The 22,139-nt window shown below is 42.4% G+C and overlaps 2 protein-coding genes across 2 annotated transcripts in view; both read right to left on the bottom strand.

The window, feature by feature from the left end:
- The window catches only part of prkd2 (protein kinase D2), a 39,113-nt gene extending 37,623 nt beyond the window's left edge, over positions 1-1,490 (bottom strand). Inside the window, exon 1 of the mRNA XM_051957777.1 lies at positions 1,342-1,490. The gene's annotated coding sequence lies outside the window, so the exon portion shown is untranslated. The remainder of the gene's footprint in view (positions 1-1,341) is intronic.
- Positions 1,491-1,877: 387 nt separating this feature from the next.
- strn4 (striatin, calmodulin binding protein 4) lies at positions 1,878-21,639 on the bottom strand. The gene is made up of 18 exons (XM_022217078.2): positions 20,825-21,639; positions 13,233-13,336; positions 12,984-13,060; positions 12,743-12,821; positions 12,424-12,609; positions 10,424-10,601; positions 10,162-10,318; positions 9,520-9,615; positions 9,025-9,143; positions 8,750-8,925; positions 8,615-8,662; positions 8,388-8,509; positions 8,127-8,294; positions 7,904-8,044; positions 7,691-7,789; positions 7,517-7,603; positions 6,832-7,020; positions 1,878-4,855 (listed from the first exon to the last, which is right to left on the bottom strand). Exons 1-17 carry the CDS (start codon positions 21,134-21,136, stop codon positions 6,851-6,853), a joined length of 2,319 nt encoding a protein of 772 aa, XP_022072770.1. The 5' UTR covers positions 21,137-21,639; the 3' UTR covers positions 1,878-4,855; positions 6,832-6,850.
- Positions 21,640-22,139: the final 500 nt, after the last annotated feature.

The raw sequence follows: 22,139 nt of genomic DNA, 5'->3' as shown, positions 1-22,139 counted from the left end.
GTGCACTTCATTAAACTTACCGCAACTGTTTCTGATTAATGCATTGTATTGATTTCATTTTTGACTTTATTCCCGTTAGATTCCCGTAAAGCATGTTGAATAACTTGTTTTATAAACTTGTTTGCCTGCTAAGAGTGAACCTCAATATTAGTCTTCCAAAACAAGATATTAAACATGCCAAATGAGCATCAAATAATTTTTCTTTGTGCATAAGTTGAAAGAAAAATCTTTTTTTTATATAAATCTGAAAAAGCCACACATGGCACATATCCAGAAACAGAAATTACACTGGATTGTACTCAAAGTTACTTGCCAATTCCAAATGTTAACTGTGACTTTAGGTGGTTACATTTAAAACAGACACTTCATTTTTACCAAACACGATCTTGGGGAACGTTGAATGGAATAACACTCAGAAATGTCTTTTCCTTTCCTAGTTCACTTCAGTGCCTAGCCGCGCTAGACAACCCACGGCAACAAATTTAATTCTCTGCCAGGGTCGACAACAGTCATTGAGCTCCATTAGCACCGACTCTGAATAATCTTTCTGTTAACATGTCTGTAATATACTTGAGCTTCACCCATTGACTGTATAAATAAGGCTTCACCGAACTACCGCATCCTCTGATTTCCGGCGCTCTCGGAGCCTATTCGTTGCGCTGATTGGTTGTATACCTACCCAATTGCTGCAGAGTGATTTGATAGACAACCTTTTAGCCCGCCTCCCTCCCTGTCGAGCGTGCCTAGACCCTTGTGCCGTCAGAAACATGGGTGTAGCGCGGCTAGGCTAGTGTTTGACCAGAGTGTGCAGACTATGGCTGAATCCCAAACCGCCCCCTACACACTCCCCCTACACTACCGAGTGTCACTCCAAAAGAAGTCACACTCGCAGCTGTGGAGGGCACCCATTATTGAAGGGGGAGGGTATAAATACGATCGTCAGGAATGGGATGCCCTGTCGCCTCACCGGAAACGGAAGACGTCATCGCCATGGTAACACAAAGACGCCTACTGTCATGGCTGTAGCGCTGTGGCACAGGTTGCAACTAACAAGGATCGCTGCTGCTTCCAGAAGACGAAAGCGTCCCACTTTTTTTTGACTCACATGTTTTCCAATCCTATTATCTGGCATTTCAAATCCAACAAATGAATGAATGAATGAATAAATGAATTCTGTCAGTTGTGTTCAAATTTTATGGTGTCAGGGGGTGCACAATTAAATCAAACGTCAGCAGAGAAGAAGATCTGTTTCTTTTGTTTTATCTTTCTACACCACTATTTTTGTGATGTTCTGTCAGTGAAAAAGGCATGGGAGAAATAATGGACGCATGTGGAACTTACATCGATATGTTGTTTCCTCCTCCATTTCGACGTTGCACTTCCTGAAAAAGTTGTCCAGAGTGAGCATCGATGCAGACTCGCTATTTAAGGGCTGAACAGTCCACTCTTCCTCCGCACTACGCGGTTTGGGACGGCCCTTAATATGGAGGACCCTCCGCGGGAACGCGCAAACGGAGGGGTAGTGTGTAGGGATAGTGTGTAGGGGGCGGTTTGGGATTCAGCCTATCTGTGCAGGGTTTTACACTAAAAGGCTGTTTTGACATCTATCAAGGGGAAGCTTTCTAAGAAGTGGATGTTTACCGGTCGTGCAGGGTCTAATAAACAATACAGAGCTGTATTATGATGAAATGTGGAATTTGTTTTGTAGTACTTTATAAAACTTGTTGCAGTGCAATGCTACATTGCTAGCAATCCCTTTTAAGTACTTCATGCTTCACACTACTACAGTGTACTTTTCTTTATTTAAGCATTGATACCTCCATGGCTCCATGTGTTTTTAGAAAGCAAGAAAGACAGGAAAGAAACACAACTCCCAATTCACTGTACAAAATTTTCATTTTTTGTCTTTTCTTTTTTTCTTCCTTAATGACATACAACAGGGGACCCGTAAACAAAAAGAGAAAGTCATTTGATACAAGCTAGAATGCAGTTCAAAAATATATAATAAAACAAAATTAATAAAAAGCAGGTCTCTTATCCCTTGTAGTTAGAGGAAATCGTTTGAATACAGCTTAATATGATGTACAAAATATCACACAGTGATAAATTGCTAATAAAAAAATAAAAACACAAAGAAATGAGAGTCCTTTACCTTGGCCTCTGACTGGTAACAGATTTTTTTTTTTTGTACTCATTTTCTTCATTTTTCATGTTTTTTAATCCTTTTGATTTTTTACAAGTTTTACATTGCCATTATCAATCACAAGCAAGTTCTATGCCTAGCAAGGAAGAATGATTCACTTATGATACTACAGTATTCTTACATCTTAATAATATTCATAATCAAAGAAAAGAAATGCAAGAAAGAAAACAAGGAAATGATGGACATTTACAGCACATAATGGCAACTCTAGTCATCATTTACAACCTCTATTTCAATTTCTTCTTCTTTTTTGATGTGTCATACTGATTTGTCTTTATTTTCAGAGGGAACATAGTGGCTCAGGACGAAAAGAAAGCATCAGTCGGCCATCAGTAAGTCTAATTATCAAATAACTGTGAGCCACAGCAGGTTCCACCCTGGTAGTATTCGCTACTACTTTCTGCACCCTGTCTGTCCGCTCCTAACCTAAAGCATGCACTTTTAGACGTAGTGCAACATGGAGCCAAATAGAAGTTAAATGTGATAACAGGACGTTATGCCCAGCAGCAGTACGATAATGTAGTTGCACCTGGTTGTTTTCTTTGACAGATTCACGCCAAAGCAACAGCAGAGTGACATCTTAATGTCAAACAACAGTCACACCACCCTGTTTGGAAAAAAAACATATCGATGAAATATGATCGCTAGTGTCTCCAGTGATTTGGAAAGCAGTGTTTACCTCTAGGCTACTTTAAACTGACCACTAGTGTGACCCTGTAGTCTAAAAGAGGTGGAGGATGCCCCAAAAATAACTGATTTAACAGCAGATTTAAGCAGTCTTTCTCAGAGTAAAAACATAAAATTAACCATTAATAAAATGGGGCAACTTTGACTTAAATAAAGAAACGTTTGTCCTGTGGTTATAAATGCACAACACAAACAGAGATCGATGTGAGGTGTCTCAAAAGAGGAATCTTTCCACTTCATCCAAATGTTCTCAGGGTTATATCCAAAATAGCAGAACCATGACACAACCAAGACAGATTAGGTGCTGAATTGTCAGTGTTGTCAGCTGACATCCACACATCTTAACTTAATACTTTTTCTTTCCATTCTGAAATGAAAAAGAAAAAAAAAATCCCCTCCCTCACAGCATTCCTCTTTTGAAAGAGGAGTCCAGCTTCACACATTAGCTCTCAGGCTAATGTGCTGCTCCTGCAACTGATGCAGAGGAAACGTCACTTCGGCACACAAGTGAAGGTGATGTCAAGCTTTTGTGAAAGTCAGAAAAAAATAAGCCATAACCGAACACCAACTTCAAAAAGAGACAATCTCTCATGGGAGGAAAAACCGTTTCAGTCCTGGTGGTCCTCGCTTTAACATGGCTATCAGCTCTGTACACTCCCTCAAGCCAGAAACGACTGAGGCCGACATTATTCTCATTCCTCTCATGAGAAACATTAACAGTGACGGTTAATTTGAAATGTGACCACAGATAATGAAATGATTCGACTATTAAATGTCACTTAAAAAGGTGATTCACTTGATGTACATCTATAGCCCAATGAGTGAGAAACACAGTCTCTCTTTCTCACACGAACACACAAAACAGGTCCCTGATTCTGACTCAAGACTGACAAGGTCTTTCATAGCACCGTGATTTAACTAGTGCATATACAAGCACACACACATTCACACTTTTCTGTACAGTAAAAGCACCAAATGACACAATCTGTGCCATTTGTTGAGAGACTACAGACCAGCCTCACAAGCGATGTAATCTATAGAGTTTAACATCTCACTCGTTTACGTGGAGTGAGAGCGTCAGTTTGCAGAGTCGAGTTCAAACTGCACATCTGTAGAAATGGATTGTGGGATTATGTTCATTTATCTTGCACAGCAAAGTGACAGTTAGCCTCACACACACGCAAATATAAGCAGAATCGTGGGAACGCTACAATACTCAGACTTACATTGGGACTCTGTGTCAACGTTGAAATTAAAGCTATTTGTTCAACACTGGTTAGCCACCGTCTAGTGCTTCCTCACGTCACGCACAACTAAGCTAAACATTCTCCAACCCCAAATACGACACCACACACACCCTACCTGGAGTCTTTGGAATGTAATACATTGATTCCCAATGTAGAGGTCGGGTCAGGTGTTTTCTGTCAACACTGGGAGCAGTTACTCTTTAAGTCATGCCTACACATGTATGCTAGCCACAAGCAGTTATTCAACTAGTTTTAAAAAAAGATCTAAAATGAAATGTGGCGGTGCATTTGTGCATTGTGTGCAGTGTGAGTGTTGGTTCTTTCCGTGAAGTGTGAGTAGTGTGTCAGCGGCTGAAGCGCAACAAAAATGCACACACAAGGTCATTTGTTCGAGCCGTTGGCCGACTGAAAAAAAGCAGAACCGAGTATTGTAGTGTAGAAAAGTGTTACTCCAAACATGATTACTTGAAAACAGAGTAGCCAGGATTTTAAAGTTATAAAAAAGCATTACAAGATGTGATTAGTATTACAAGAAGTCACTGAGGCATCAGAGAACAGCAAGGAATCGAGGGGGAGGGAGGCGACGTCCTGTGGCGATGACCCAGCCAGTGGGGTGCAGGACAAGTGTGTGTGGGTGAGTGTGTGTCTGTGTGCAAGCAGGTAAAATTTGTCCACTGTAGTCTTCAGTCTATTTTGGCCCAGTTGTGGTAGTAGGACTCTAAAGGCAGAAAAGGAAGAAAATTATGTTAGAACAACAACCGCTTACAATGTCCACACAATGCAAAAAGATTAGGTGTCATGTGAAAGCTGGAAGAGGAGTCACACGATGAAAAGTGTATTTTGAGGGTAATGTTGTTATGGTGAGCAAACAAAAGGCAGGCATCGTGAACGTTAAACTGAACAATTAAAACCCAACAGGGTTCAAGAACTTGAGAAAAAGTTTTTGACACAAACACAAAACTCTCAGGCGTGTTATCGTAAACAAAAACACAGGGTGTCCCAAAAAATGTATCTGCACTTTAAATAATTGTAAACTAGGTGTTAATTGTAATTCGTTTAATTTGCAACATGTACCGGGCTTTGCAAAAGTTCTGTTACATGGTTTCATGATCTTCAGAGACGTTTACATGTCGGAGTGAAAAATTCCATTAAATAAACTGAAAGTTCTACCTTATAGGCAGGTGTCCTTAATACAGTTTTTTTCTCCGGTGAAGTTGTATCAAGATGGAAGTCAAAAGAGTTGAGATATCTGCTCTCCTTCATGCTGGCCACAACAAGTCTGACAGAGCCAAGCAGCTGAACATCAGCCGGATGACCGTCCACAGAGTCGCGGAGAGGCTCAAGAATGGTGAAGACCTGAAAGATCTTCACCATTCTTTAGCCTCTCCGCGACTCTGTGGACGGTCATCCGGCTGATGTTCAGCACAAAGGAGAGCAGATATCTCAACTCTTTTGACTTCCATCTTGATACAACTTCACCGGAGAAAAAAAATTGTATTAATGACACCTGCCTATAAGGTAGAACTTTCAGTTTATTCAATGGAATTTTTCACTCCAACATGTAAACGTCTTTAAAGATCATGAAACAGAGTGTAACAGAACTTTTGCTTAGCCCGGTAAAAGAATTTACAAACATCATTCTATTGTTTTGTCATCGCCCGTTCTCAAACTGATGTCCGTTCTGGTCCACACACTGCCGACAACACAAAGCGATCATGAAGCAGTTCCTTTGGTATCTGCGTGCATTCACGTTCAATGGTTGCTCTCAATTCAGTGATTGTTGCAGGTTTCACTGCGTAGACTTTGTCTTTTAGGCATCCCCATAAAAAGAAGTCTAGTGGTGTGAGGTTAGTTAGTTATCAGCTGCTAAAAGGTGGACACATTTTTTGGGACACCTTGTATAAATTTTAATTATACAATTTATCAGAGCCAGAAAAACAAAACAAGAAAAATCATTAGGTTTTTAAGTTTTCAACAGTCCTACAACTTTTGGTTTTATCTGGACAATTAACCAAATCTAAACTTAAATTCATGATATTTCATCCCGTCTCACTTAAAAACCTGACTGTACTGTACAGTAAAATACTAAACATTCTGCACTCCTCGGCATAACAGAGAAGCCATTATTGCCTCAGCTGTGACCAACAATTACATGACAAAAAAAACAAAAACAGGGACTTTTTGGCTGAGCTGGAGGCTGTGTTTACATAGTACTGCTAACACCTGCTGCACATACTGATTCTGGGCTTTTACAGTTTTTAAAATATAAATAGGCAAAGAAAGTCAAAAGAAAATATTTTGGAGGCTGCTCTGCTTCTAGCCATGGCTGTGCTGTTTCCATAGAGGTGCAGGAATATATAATACAGTCAAAAATGAGCAAACTGTGAGCAAAAAGGTGGCATGAGCAAAACACATCCATGAGGTAATTGTAATATTGTACTAATTGGTTTTAAAATTCTCAGAGGCTGAATAGTACAAATAAACTGAATACAATGAGTCTTCAGTGTAAAATGTTTGTTTTTTTATGACAGAGCAATAAGGCCTTTTATAAGACAGTATGTGAAGAGTGAATATTTCTGCAACCCGTCTGACTATGATGCGCCAGTTTATGTCTAAATACATGTGAGATGTCAAAATCTGTAGGCTCCAACTACTCCCACCCTCTGCGCCCCACCCTTGTTCTTTCGGTCTCACCAGAATGACGACAGTGCTGTCAGACAAAAATCTTGGCAAGTGCATCTGCGCCAGCGCTGGCAATGAAGGGCTGGGAAGAGTGGAAGGCCACGTCATGAATGGCCTCGTCATGCTTCTTCCTGTGGGCAGTGATCTCCTGCACGCACGTCCTGTTGTCCAGCATCCATAGGCGCACCGAGCAGTCGTGGCCTGTCGGAGGTAAGGGGGGTACGAACAAAAACAGTGTTACGAGGGGGGCAAAGATTGCTGTGGAGTACAATGTCAAGGAGATTTAAAGCATGGCTTCTACTGCAATGTGTTGCATTGTTATTATAGCCAAGATTGCAAATTGTTTTGTTGTTTCACTAATATGGTAGAAATTACTTTGTGCTTTCTTTACCTCACAAAAAAGAAATTGGAAATCTGTACTTCTATTACGTCTGTTCAAATTGCTGTTGCTCATTAATTACTTCCTTCTAAATACCTGATTATATGCAGCATGGAGGCAATCTCAAAGCAAACGAATAACAGTAAGATCTTTAGGTACCGTGATGTTATAAGAAAACCAGATGTTTTTCAGTGCACAGAGGAGTAGATATGGTCGGAAATTACACTATTTTAAAGATGATGTTTACCGTTTTTATTATAAAATGGAAGTCAGAGCCTAAAATGTTCAGCTAAATAAGAAAACCTGCGTAATACTCACTGCCAGAGATGAGGTAAGTGCCTTTAGGGTCTGTAGTGAGACAGGTGACTGCATCTAAGTGAGCCACCATTGAGTGGACAACTTTTCCTGCACAAACACACACAGCACGTTTATTTAGATGGATGTCAGAAAAGAAATTCCAATAACTGCAAATACAACACTTCCTGCAAATACCTGTCTTGTTGTCTAGGAAGCGGATGGTGCGGTTCTCGTGTGCAGTGATGGAGACGGGCTCAGATGGGTGACTGACGACACGGTTGATCAGCTCACTGCCTGCAAAAGAAAAGACAAGCAATTTGATTTTAATGTAGTCTTGTTATTTAGTTATTTTTTAATGCAATTCTAAAAAGGTGACAAATAAACGGCTAAACTGCATCCAGAGCGTACCATCTTTGGTCTGCGTCTCTAGTGCAGTGACGCTCTGCTCTGTGTTGAGGTCGTAGAGCAGCGTCTCCCCACCGTCAAATGAAACCACCACCTGGTTGGGGTCGGTGGCCACGAAGGCCACAGAGGTGGGTGTTCCATGCTCTGGGAAAAGACGGGAGACGATGAAGCTGCGGGGTCGAACACAACGCAAAGCTCAACGGCAACTCTACACACAGATTTCTACCTCTCTCTTTGTTGAAGACGGACAAGCAGGGAGACGAGTTCTGAGGGTCCCAGATGCGAATGGTGCCGTCGGCTGAGCAGGAGGCAAGACGATGGTGAACTGCCGAGTAGGTCAGACCCCAGACGCTGTCCTCATGGCCTGCTAGTGCGCTGCTCTCAATGCCGGGATCTGGATGCAGAAACGCATATTTAATCAGAAAAAAAACAAAGACTACAGTAAAAATGAATGTCTCTATAAACTAAGCAGTTTTGAATGGCTCACCATAGTTATCATATGGGTCCACATTAAGGTCTGGCATCTTCCAACACCTGACAGTCCCATCCAGACCTCCGCTGTAGCAGGACTCTCCATCCTCGCCCATCGTCAGTGACAGAACAGCCCCACTAGACAGAAAGACACACGTATCAGGAAATTGAAGTTGGATGTCAGTAGCAGGTTCGTGTGTGAAATATGAAATTGTGTCTCTATATGTCTCAGACTGAACTCACCTGTGTGCTCTAAACGTGTAGATGGGCTCAACATCCAAAGCTGCATTCCTGTGGAAGGAGGCAGTTTTAAATATGCAAAAAACGTATGAATGAATTTGCGATGAAACGATTTTTCTGCACCAGAAGGACTCTTACTTTTTAGAGTGCATGGCCTTGTTGAGGTTCCACAGTTTTAGTGTACCGTCCTCAGAGGCTGTGAGCAGCACGGCTTGGTTGGGGTGAAAGGTCAAAGCACGGATGGCATCAAAGTGGCTGCGTAGTGTGAAACGAGGGTTCCATGTCTTCTTAAACTCCTCCCTGTTATCCTGCATCTGACGGGGGACAAGTGAAAAATAAGAGTGAGCATCCAAATATTGAGTTGCAGCATGGGATTACATTTTGTTCACTGATTAAAACAAATGTCTAATTACATCCATGGAGAGATCATTGTCATTGGCAACAGTGAGATCAGCCAGTTCACCCAAGTTCATGTCCCCTCCTCCGACAGCATCCATAATGAAGACATCAGACGAAAAACCGAGGGCGCCACCTGCAGGATGGGGTGTGGAAAAGCACAAGAGTTGCCACTGAATCTTGACAAATGTCATGGTTCTAAAAATACAGGCTGAGATAAGTGAAAAATACAGCAGTGAATCTCAGATAGCGGAACCAGAGCTGAGTCCTTCTGTCCATCCTACTTCCTCACTCCCACACTATGGACCAGAGGAAATATTTAGGTGTAGGAGCATCCTTGCAAGTTTACCCCTACGCAAGTGTCAAAATTGAACGAATCTAAGACGGAATCTAAAAGTGAGATTCAGCGTCTCAGTTACAATCATGCGTGTGGGATGCAGGGTAGACTGAGGAAGAATACGTAGAAAAAATGTTGGTTTTTTTTATGGGCATATTTGATGGTGAAGTCTTACCTTCCCCAGAGCGAGCCTGTCCTGATACAGAGGGGGGCGGGGTAGGTTTAGGAGGGAAGTCCGACATCATGCCTTGTAACTTGTTCCTGCGGTTTTCTGAACCCGGCAAGAGGAGAGAGACACAAAACATCCAGTCATGCAGAGAGGCGGAGGTTGGACGTAGAGGCCAAGAGATGGACAAATGAGAGACGAAGACAGAAAGAGGCAAAAGGACAGACTTTGTTCTTTAGATACAGAAACAACATTGACTCACACAATTTTAAACATTCTTTCATAGAGAAGATGAAGTCTGCAAAAGCACGACGACAGCGTAAATATGATTCAAAGAATGAAATGTGAACACACAGAAAGAAGAGGCAGCATGCGTGAGAACCTTTGGAATGACCCTGGACCACAAAAAATACACCTACAGACAAAGATGACAGCTACACGGCTCTATAGAGTCACAGACTGACAGCTCGTGAAACAGGACAGAGAGACAGGTGGTTGGGAAAAGAGGTTGGTTTTATTGACAAGAGATGCCAAGACACAATGAGAAGTAAAAGATAAAAAGGTGAGCGAGGGGGCAAAAAAGACAGATACACTGGTGGCAGTGATTCTGGAAGTGCTGGTGCTGATGGTGTTGCTAGGGCAACAGCGTACCTAACTCCCGGCCGTCCCCCGAGATCCGGGCCTCTCCCGCCCCCTCCCCATCCTCCCCTGAGCCCAGGAAGTCAAATTCACTGAGGGCGTCTTCTGAATCGTCTTCGTCCTCCTCGTCCTCCGGGTCCAGATCTGTGGTCATAGGCTCCGAACCCATCTGGACACCAGAACAGAGAGCAGTTAACTATACAGTATAAGGCAACAACTTGGTTTATTGTTTGTGAGAACATTCTTTCAGTCACTATGTTTCTTGTAATCGCACCTTTACACGAGACTTTTTGCTCTTGCGGGGACCGTCGATGCAGTCGGTGGCCATTCCTTGGAAGTCATCTTCCTCGTCACTGTCATCTTCATCATCATCTTCACAGCCGTGCAGGAAGGGGATCTTATCCAGCACCGACCCACCAACACGTTCTTTAGAGCTCTCCTTGCCCGCGTTCCTACAAACAGACACATGATTAATAATATCAACACTCTACCTCACATTGAAAGAGGCAAAAGGAATATTTAGGACGACATCTTACAGCGGCAGGATGACCTCTATTAGACCTTATACTATACATTATTTTTTAAAATCTGAGTGCATTAATTATGAGTTTGATGACTTTCCAACTCAGAGAAAACTTTTTAAGCTAACATGAATAATAATATTTCATCTCACAGACTTAATCTTTAAGTAGCAAAATATACCGATCAGCCACAACCCAAAACTCCTTGCCTAAAGTTGTGTTGCTTCTTCTCAAAACACCTCCGACTGGTCGAGGCATGGTCTCTGCAGTACCAATGAGTGTGCCCTGTAGTGTGCCAGGGGGCATTTTCTTGCTAAACAGACCACTTGCATCGGAGAATATTGCTGTTATGAAGGGGTTTACACGGTCTGCAGTGTTTAAGTGGGTGGCATCTGAACGCCAGGAGTCAAGGCATCCGGCAGAACATTGCCCGGAATTTTCTCTGCCCCCCCGTAATGCATCCTGCTGCCATCTCTTTTCTACTTCCAGTGTTGACACTCATTTGCATGTTACCTCTAGTGTGTGTGTGTGTGTGTGTGTGTGTGTGTGTGTGCGCGTGTGTGTGAGAGGCATTATTTGAAGTGTTTTGGAAAACCTAAGGCCAAAAAAGGTGCCATACAAGTGAACCATTTACTATTTGTATCATAGCCAGCATTAGTGTTTTCAGCATTTTGCAGTACAGTAGCTTTTCTGTGGAGTCCGACCACACAAGCCAGCCTCCACTCCCTCTTGAAGCAACTATAATTCTGTTACCATCTCACCAGTTGTCTTTATTTGGACCACTTTTGCTGTTTTGGAGATAACCCACTGTCCATTTAGCCATCACAGTTTGTCCCATGTCAACGTCACTCGGATCCTTGCGATGTCTAGTTTTCAACACACACACTTCAAGAACTGGCTGTTCACTTGCTGCTTAATGCATCCCACCTTTTGACAGATGCCACAGTAACAAGATAATCAATGTCATTCACTTAACTTCTCAGTGATGTTGACGTTGTGGCTGACACACATTTTCTGTATCCTGACTGGCACGCAACCTTGACAGAGCTCTGGAGGACGTATTTTGCGCATCCTATTTGTCTGGTTGTGAGATTAGAATGTGCTATTGCTTCACTGTCTTCATGTTCCTGCTCGTGCAGACAGAAGCACATGGGAGGCGCTCACAGTGTAGCTGCCTGCACAATACCTTTCTGATAAATCCATTTCTAAGTCACAGAATAAGCACCGTTTCTAAGAGCACTCCATTCACCTCGACATTATTACGCAATTGTCAGACTTCCCATAAACACTCCTGATTAAGATCATAGTAAATACCAGGTCAAACCCTGCTCTGCATTGTGTAAGAAGTCTTTGTCTGAAGATTTATGGATCAAGGTCATGTCTGTGAATCAATAATCAGATTAAGGCGTGGTGTGTAAACCAGGACAAGTCTATAAAGGGTGGTTCAAGAATAGAAGTCTGTAGCACCAATATTTCCTCACAGAATTTCCAAAACTGAAAACAACTGCACTATAATCTGACTAAATGGGAAAATATAAAGTTATATATACACGATAGGATGAGTGCAAAGTTGGTACTTTTCACGAAGAATATTAAAAAAATAAAGAAATGTCTTTTTTGTTCTCTCATACTAACTTCTGTGATTTTGGCCTTGTTCTGCAAACTAGATACTCACTGTGTCATCATGAGTAACATCCCTGCTTTAATCTGTGTAGTAACAGCCAAGAGGGAGTGTCAGCTTCTACAGTCTCACCTTTTAATTTGTTCCTCTATTTGTCTGACCAACAGGGACTCTCCAGCTGCCCGTGGCTCAGGCTCAGGGCAGCTTTCGCTCGGCGGGGGACCGTTAGCCTCGGGGCTGCTCCGTCCGAGCAGGGAGCGCACACGCTTAGAGCGCATGTCCAGTATAGTGTCTGAGTAACCCACTTCCTCAAGATATCTACATTGACAGGAAAAGGACACACACACTCACTGAAGTTAATCACTTTAGTCTGGATCACAAATTTATTAGCACTGATAAAGTTGTAGTGGAACACATTAAGTATGACATAAAAGGCTGAGAGAAGCCTTACTTGCGTAGTAGCTGACGTCCCTCCTTCCAAGACATCTGATTGGCTGGCTCAGAATCTGACTCAGCCGGCCCATTGGGAACTACAGAAAATAGATTGTTCAATAGTGATGCAACAGTGAGGCATGAGCAAGAAAAAGAGAAAAGCAGAAACTTTGGGCTACTCTGAATGTACAGCAGCAGTAAAAGATGCAGCAGTGTGGATTATATAATGCATGAGTGTAAGAGGGCTTCATGAAACGCACGTTGATCTGCCTCCGTCTCTGGTTTCTTGTCGCCAGGACTCTGGTCGTTTCCCGTCTTCAGCTTCTGGTGCTTGGCCCTGCAACCCCACAAAACACCACATGAGGGCAACAACACGAAGAAAACACAAGTAAATCTTTCACAAGCAAATCACTACGCCTGAAGCATGTAAATTACTGGGACAGGCTGAATGAATAACAGACAGAAGGAGACGGGGACAGAAAGAGGGACTTTCCTGGCATTTGCTTTACCTCTCTTGTTTGAGGGCGTACTCCAGCATTTTGATCCGCCTCACCAGGTCCTGTTTCATGTTCTCCTGCCCTTTCCTCTCACCCTGCAGGAACGCCACCTGAGCCTGGAACGCACACATAGACAGGATGGTAAGGAACACACAAAGCACGTTTTGAAAGGCATACACACGCCACAACCAACCCACGTAAGCGTTTATAAATGCCAAACATATTTAGGTTCACTCAGGATTTAAAAAATAAACAAATCACACGCACTCTCTCAATTAAGTTGCGACAGTAAAGCGTTTGATATCAACAGAAATCGTGAGCAGAGGCTGTGAACGTGAAGTAAAAAGGCAGATGTGACAAGCATAGCAAACATGACTTCTGAAAACCCAGAGGAATAAGTAGAGGGCTGTGGAACAGGGCTCTTATTTTTAACTTTTCCTAACCAAGACCTCAGTGCGCATCCGCAGAAGAGGGAAAAACAAGACCCAGACTGGCCAAATTCAAACACTCTCTTTCAGAACACATCCTTCCTCTATATGCTTCCTCTCTCGTTTCCCGTCCGTTTCCTTCCTCAATGCTGATAAAATTCTTACCTTGAGGAAAGACATGTTCGCTGCACATTCTTGCCATCTGTCACTGTGAGATTTTTTTTTCCAAGTGATAATGAGAGAGTGCTTGGTGACGACACCGTCAGGTTTTCACGATCTTTACACAGAGTCTTCTCTTGAGTAAGCCGTCATAATGCAAGACTTGACAAAAATGTGAAACGGCTTTCGGAGCGGGTGAGGAAGATTTACGACAGGGGCTGCAAGCAATCTGCGCACCAGGTAACAGTTCTCAGCGGGCACATTTTGAGCAAACTGTGATTCAAATTAGGCAGCAAACATTTTGCCCTCTACTGGCTGGAGGAAAAAAATGCCCCAGTGGAGAACACAGGCTATTGAAGGCACAATAGTTGTACATTTTCACTCTCTCCCTCTTCCTCCCTTTCTGCCAAGCGGTGCTGGAGCATTAATACGGCTTGTTTTACAGTCCATTTCTCCTCTGCACGCCCCTGTCTGTGTCCACGAGTCTGCTCCCACACGCATACGCAGCTCTGTAAAACTAGAACAGTCTAAAAACGCCATCTCATGGGGCAGACACTTGCTCTGTTTGAGAGGGTAGTCAATCTCCGAGGAAAGCGCACACACACGCACACAGACACACACACAAACACAGACAGTCATGTAACAAGCTAGGAGGGCTAGTGGAACAAGGGATAATCTGCCAAGCAAACCTTACTGCTGCTGCTGCTGAGTAATCCTGATTAATGCAATGTGATTTTATATGCTTATCTGAGAGTTTTGGAGATAACTGTCAAAGCTAGCATGTCAACACGGCAGGCATGATCTAAAAGGTTCTGAAATATGGATAACTGTCGGGTTTACACGTGACCTCACACAGGAGGAGCAGGTCAGGTTTTGCAAATGATCTCACGTCTTTAAAATAACGTGGAGTTACTAATGAATTGACTGTTCATTTCAATGGCTGGGAAGAGCAGTGAAACATGAAAAATTCTGCTCAGCCGTGCATGAAGAGCCACGTAATGCTGCATTATTTGCTGTAGTTAGGTGGTTTGCAAAAGCAGTGACAGCAGTTGGTTATCTGAGCATTTCTGTTTTGCAGTCGTAGCTGCAATACAATATTTGCACATTTAACACGGGCAGAGACACTTGTTTTAGTGGGACACAATAAGACATAGACATTAACCGACGAAAATATAAGCTAAGCACAGTTCAGCTGCTGTGATGACTGGCCAGTGCCATGGTGTGGGAGGTTCACATATATTATTATATACTGGGTGCTATAAACAAACAAAGATGCAGTTAAACATTCAAAGGAAATCTTCAGATTTAAATGTGTACTTCGATCAGCAAGTACACATACAATACAATCTATTGAGCTTTGAAAGTTTCATGCAGTTTTCATTCCTTAAATTAGTTTTCAAATGTATTAATAATCTTGCCCCCGAACCCTTATCCAAATTTATTCAAAGACAGAGCAGTAGCAGAGTAACAAGAAGTAAGGTGAATGGAAACTGTAGCATACAAAAATATAAGTCAACATTTGGACAGTCAGCTTTCTCTTTTAGAGGCTCTAAACTCTGGAATTCATTACCAACCGATATCAAATTAATCACAGATTTAAAACCCTTCTCTACAAAGGTCAAGTGCTGGCTAAAAGCAAATCAGAGCTGTAATCATTCTTAGTTTGCCATGTTTTTTTTATTAACTTATTTTGAACTGGTTTGTGTAATTATTTGTTTTTATGTGAACATGTATTTTATTGTTCTTTTGCAAACTTTTCTGTTATTTTATAATGTTATATATTCTGATTTTTATATTTAAAGGCCCATCTAGGGACAAGAGTTGGAAATTAGCATTTGCTATAAACCCTCTGTGCAGCACATCAGATTCATGCTTAGTAATGGAACTATGTTAAACTGCATCGTCCCTATCAAATAAATAAATTCAATTCAATTCAAGGTGACATTAGGAAAAGACCAAAATGGAGGAAATCTGTTAAACTCTGGAAATGGGCAGAGAGGAATGTGAGGACTTTAGTACACAAATAAAACAACTGTGAACACAGAATCCTCCGTGTACTGATTCATCGGTGTGACTGGCCGATTCAGGGTGAAAACACCAATCAATACACAGCACTGCTTAAAGCCTTACTGAAAGGCCGTGGCCAGCTTAATTAAGCCAATACAAGATCTCGACATTCTGAAGCAGTAATGTCACTGTGGAATGACTTCATCTGTGAAAGATGCACATTTTGATCAGGTATGTACTTGTTTAGCTTAAAAAAAAAGACAAAGCCCAGTCAGTACAAATCCTTGAACCACCATATCAGCAAAGTGTAACTTAAATTCCACCTCGGAGCAGAATGTGTCTACTTCATCTTTAAGGGGCAGGATGAGTGTTTCTACTCCTACTCACACGCAGACGAGCTACGACCTGCCTTCACACACAGATAACCATCACACCCCTGTGCAGCCGTCTCACACTGCGAGAAGGACAGGTTCCTACTGTTGATCCAAACCTCAAATCCCTGACTCTGCCCTGTTGGCCGACTGAGAGACAAGGCTTCATGTGTACACTCACACCCTTATATTCACATGACAACAAACTGTAAGAACGGCCTTTTTCTGACGGACAACGGTAGCCAAAACAAGGGGATTAGTGTGTCAAATGTTTTACTGTTGTATGCCTGTTTTTTTTTTTTTTCTCTTGCTTACCAGCTCGTTCTTTGTCTCTGACCTTGTTTTGCCTGTTCTTCCTTTCTACAGTAAATATTGCTGTTTGAAAGGATTAGTATGATGTAAAAATACTATGATAAATGAGCACATTAAATACTGTCTTAGGGAAAAGAAATACAGCTTCCGATGTAGGTGAGATAAAGCCCTAAACTAAAAGCTCCTGTGAGGATGAGTGAAAACATTAACAAATTACCATTTGTTAATGTGATAGATTCATTGAATGAATTGAGAAGTTGTAATAGGTTTCATTGGTCTGTGTTTTTCCCACGTCAGACTGGGACATACTTGTTTTCACTCCTGTGTGGGACCCGATCCAACACACGGCACAAAGCAGTCCATTCATCAGCTGTTAAAGGTGTTCTTATCAAGAGAATGACACCTACAATAAGAGCAATAGCCGCTGAGACAATCCTGACTGCGATGGAGCAGCAGGTCAAGCCAATCTCTATTTTTATTATGAAAGCTAAAGTAAAATATGATTCCATCAATAAAACCAACCCATATCAGTGAGTAACAAAGTCAGCAGTGAGTTTTATGGGTGTCATTTGATATCGCCCTGCCAATAATGACACTGCGGTTGTTTTAGCCATGTGATGTTGGTAAACTAAAAGCCTGAACTACAAAGGAACCTTGTTGCGAGCAAACCTGCCGTGCCATCTGATCTCTCCTTCCTGTGGGTGGGTTCTCCTCCATGTGGCCTACTGCCGCTGACCTTTCCAGAGTTTGTTGTCGCATGGAGAGCTGACACATTTAGCCTATTCTGTCAGACCTTCTGTACGAGCTGCAGAACAGGGTCAAGGGCAGCTTTCCTCCTCCACTGGCCACCCTCCATCTTTTCATCCCTTCCACCCTCATGAGAGAATCCGTGATCAAACAAGTAGAGCAATGAACTTTTCTGGGACAGTGTGCTCTGATGGAGTGTGCTAGAGTGAGAGTGTGTAGTAGAGCCGTGGCAAGAGAATGACATCTTAAAAAGTTGTGCTTCCTGTCCAAGTTTGACTAGAAGATGCTTGATTACAAAGCAAAAAAAACTGCATGTCATGAATGTGTTACAGCAACATGGAAAAAAACAAACAAATTATGAATTTTTTTGTTTTCATTTCATGGGGGAAAAAATTAAATGCAATGATAAGGATGGAGCTGCATATAGAAAAAAGTCAAAATATCCCACACAAAACAGGAGCCCAGCAAGTTTGTGTGGGCAGGAGGCATGCACTCTAATAATGTATATGTCAGGGTAGAGTTGGAGTTTCTACCAGTAGAGATTGCGATTGGAGTCTCTACCAGTAGAAACTCCAATCCTACCAGTAGAGATGGAACTTTAAATCTGACCCCTGCCCTGACCCCTGACCCTAACCTTAAAAGTCTAACCTTAGCCCTGACAAATCTCTACTGGTAGGACTGGAGTCTCTACCAGTAGAGACTGCGATCACAGTCTCTACTGGTAGAGACTCCAATTCTACTGGTAGAGGTTGCAATCGCAATCTCTACTGGTAGAAACTCCAACTCTACCAAATCGCAGTCTCTACCCTGACATATACATATGGATGTCATATGTGTGTCATGGCTGAGAGCACAGAGCTGTTAATTAGAGATGTGCACCCAGGGGTCCCCGGGCCCATACTCAACCGGACGTGATGTCATCTGGGTCACCAGTAACCTATTCTGCACAACTACTGACATGGTGAATAAAATTAAATCGCTGAAAAATGAGAACAATGCAAAGAGGGACAGGTAAAGGTCAATCCTTTTCCCTGCTGAATAAGAGCTGTGACTTGGTTTAAAATCTACTGCACAGTTTGTCTCTTAAAATATAATGAGGGTCAGGCTAAAACAAGCTAATTACAACAGACTTGTTCAGTTAGAGTGCAGTGGTAATAGTGTGACTAGACAGAATTCACTGGAAAAAGCTGCCTATGTGTCTGAAGGACGGAGCAACAAGGCCAACGCCACCTGTCCCCTGTGCTGCTGTCCCCTGTTTGAGCTGGGACGTCCCACCTGGCCCGGAGCAGGGAGGGCCTTCATTCCTGGCCTGTCAATGGAGACACACTATCACAGGTGGCCTTTCACACTGACAGCACGGTCTCAGGGACACACTATGCCTCAGACAAAGACATCCACACACTCGTAGAAAAAGTCACACACATGCAACATGATAGGGTTGACTTCCTGTCAAATATCGGTGATAACTGTGCGCCCCCTGACATCAAAGATTTTGCATGTCATTCTCGGACAGCCTTTAGAATTAAGCTAACAAAATGGCATGTGTAGGCAGCATGTGAGCCAACTATAGCATAGATGCATGTACAGTATGTTGTTAGCTGTGCAGGACACAGCCAGGGGGAATGCTAACTGGCATGGTGAGAGCTAAGCAAGCATGTTGGCAACAAAAGCCAGAGGCCTGTGGCCTGTGGGTGTTAAAATGTAAGCTAGGTCAATTTTTCAGGCTGGCACTCCAGCAATCCACTCTTTCTCTCAGCACAGAACGTGGTGCTAATTGTACCCGTGAAACCAGAACATGTGCAATAGATGCGCACATGCAAACAAAGTTTCATAACAAGCACTAATGACATGTTGGACATGGTGAAGGCCTGCCTCTGACTTCCATTCCCTCTCCTACTCAGGCCTGTAAAAGCAGCAAGCACTGCCAGTTTGTTATTGTTCATCCATATTTTATCATGCTCCTATTTATAACTACGTATGTTTGAGTCAGGGGGCAAAATGAGAAGCAGACTGACAGAAGAGATGTGATGATAAGTGTTTTCTGTGGTTTTGTTGAGCTCGTGAACTCTGCAGGATAGTTCATCCTAATTACAAACAAACTGCGGTTACAGGAGGAAGACCACATACGGGTTTAGGAATGAAGTGATGAACTGTTCCAAACGCAGAGCAAAAACATGCTTGTATGTGTGTGTATTTTCCTAACTTTTTTCAGTCCAAGAACAATTTGATGAGTAAGCTCAATCTTGCCCAGCAATGCTCACAGTTACATGCATGCAGAAGATTTGAATAGTAAAGCCTCTGTCTTCTGTTGTGGCCTTCTGAATAACCAGTACCAGCAGGGAAGTCATGCCTTGCTCAAGGGAAAGTTATGGTACTAAGTCACACATTTAGACACATTTTCCGTCATTTTATAGATTCAAATGACCTTTAAGGATGCAGGCCCACCTCTCTAACCTAAAGGCAGACACTCTATATTTGTCTGTAAGAAGTATTTCATTTTATAATGATATATTTTATACTATGACTTAAGATTCACAAATAATTTTTGCAGATTTGGCTGTAGATAGGATGGTACCTGACAATCTCTCTGAAAATGCAACTCCATTGTACTCCACTGATTCATCCATCTTTGTGACCAGTTGAAAATGATCATTTTGCTTTCATAGCCACCAGGTGCAGAAATATACACTTAACTACAGCTTATCTTGGTTATGAATCAAGAACTTCATATAAAGACAATTTAATGCAAAAACGGCTGTTTGTTGTGCATGTAAGAAGCAGAAACCTCTATTCCTGATCACTTAGTGTCACGGTGCCAATTCTTTTTTGAACAAAATAACATACACATCAAACTATTGCTTTCTTTACAGAGACGTTTTCTTGCCTAAGGACATTTTATTTTGATTGCTCAAATAACTATTATTCGCAGATGAAGCGATTTCAAAGGGAACTCACAGCTGTGTGACATTGTCATCATTTTTTACCACAATAACACAACCACAGATCAGTCCATGTGTTCCTGTGGGGGACAAAAGTCAGATAATTGCCTCCTGACAAACTATGTTTGCACTCAAATGTCAAAATACAGTTAAATAGAGTGCGGTTGAGGCATGCCTTTGATGTGTACCTGCATTAATGTGAAGGAGAGAAGGTAGCCACACCTAAACGGTTTACCTATCTGCTCTATTGGCAGGATGACTTGCTTGCTTTTGAAGGCTGACATAAACCTCTTATTATATAATTTTCTGGTGTTTGTCTGTAGTGAGTTATGTGATTGCTTGTGCATTTGAAGCCCACAAGGCAAAGATTAGCAAATCTAAGAAATACTGCTTATTTTCTGTGTCTGGCTGTTTTTCTTATAGTGAGCATCAAATGGAGGTCATTCAGTCCTCAGATTTTCATTTACTCTCTAATGATCCCACACGTTGAGAAGGTGTAACCTTAGCCCATTAGCATTTTGTCATCCTAAAACTGACTGATTGGAGGGCATGTGTGCATTGGCAATGCAAAGAAGCTCCTGCAAAATCCGTTCTGGCCTTTACTGGGCTGCAAACGCAGGCTTAAGGATAAACACATTTACCCTGAGTTCGTCTCTCTCAGCCTCCCAGCGGTATTTCTCGGCCTGGAAACGTCCCCACTCGTACTGGATGAAGTGCAGAATCCCGGGAAGCGTCATACCCGCGTCTCCGTCCTGCGGCTCCCGAGACTGCAGCGACCCAGGGATGGCCCCGGCAGCCGCTGCCGCTGCCGCCGCCGCCGCTGCCATCGCTCCGGGAGCCGCAGCTGATGTCGCCTGGCCCGGTGCTGCTTTGGGCCCGTTCGGGTTGCGCCCCGCTCCGCTGCCGCCTCCGGAGTTCGGGTTTGGTCCTCCACCGGATCTGTCCGCCTCCATTTTAACCGTTCAGCCTTTCGCCAGGATAAGGAGGTGGAAACGGGCGGAATGTACGAACAGAAAGAATAAAAAGTACCGTTTTCCTACCCAGCGGCACTCCACTATCAGCTATCCTCCTTTCTTCCCTTTCTCACACACGGAGCAGAATTACTATTCAGCTGCTACAATACTACACTTCCACTAGCAGCCCTTCAGCACAAAACACGATCCGACCGCACACCCGTAACATCGTGGCCTCTCCGGGCACCAAAAAGCCACATTTAACTAAAATTCTTACATGGAAACTTGAGAGGTACATCAAAATCTGGCTATTAAATGTCGTCCGCTCAAAACAAACGCGAACAAATTGTCTGCAGCTCTTATTTCGTGTGTGCTGGATGTGTTTTCTCCGCCTTGTGTTTGCAGTTGGAAATGCCCAGTGCGGCTGACAAATAGAGCGCCATGATTTCTGCAATACACAATGAACGTGTCGCGAGGGAAGTTCATTTCCTGCCATTTTGTGAGCAGGGACGTTTGGAGACGGTAAAGTTCACAGAAATTACCCACAACTTCACTTCTGGTTTTAATGCCGTTTATTTAAAAAATAATCACAACTGAGATCTTAGATTTTTATCGATTTCTTTCTTTCTTTAGATTTAGCTGCGTTTACAAGAAACTGCGACTTTTTTGAGAAATTCTACAGAAAACTGCCAGTGAAACGTTCCCTTAATTTTCCTTGAAGGTTTCCCTTATCTAGGTAACTAGTGCTACACCAAGCCAATATCTCCCAACATTTTTTTTTTCAGTTTAACATAAAGTCAGCTACACCATAAAAATGAACATTTTATTTTACAGATTTTTTTTAAATGTTTTGGTAAACTACAGATACTTAATTTGATGGAAAATGTGAAAACCTATATTTTTAATAACAATTCAACATTTGACCATAAAATTAAATTTTTTAAAACTATATTTAAGTCAACAAAAATATAATTATTTCACAGATATTCGGAGCCGCTGAAAG

This window comes from Acanthochromis polyacanthus, chromosome 13 (genome assembly GCF_021347895.1).
Source record: "Acanthochromis polyacanthus isolate Apoly-LR-REF ecotype Palm Island chromosome 13, KAUST_Apoly_ChrSc, whole genome shotgun sequence".
Classification (NCBI taxonomy): Eukaryota; Metazoa; Chordata; class Actinopteri; family Pomacentridae; genus Acanthochromis; species Acanthochromis polyacanthus.
The sequence above is the reverse complement of the archived record's forward strand: the minus strand, read 5'-3'. Positions and strand labels throughout refer to the sequence as shown.

Excerpts from the sequence above, each read along its gene's own strand:
- strn4 (XM_022217078.2), bottom strand. The coding sequence starts at position 21,136 with ATGGAGGCGGACAGATCCGGTGGAGGACCAAACCCGAACTCCGGAGGC. Across the intron at positions 12,822-12,983 it reads AGAGACGGAGGCAGATCAAC|TTCCCAATGGGCCGGCTGAG; the intron begins GTGCGTTTCATG and ends TATTTTCTGTAG. Across the intron at positions 8,663-8,749 it reads AAGGCCATGCACTCTAAAAA|GAATGCAGCTTTGGATGTTG; the intron begins GTAAGAGTCCTT and ends CTCCTTCCACAG.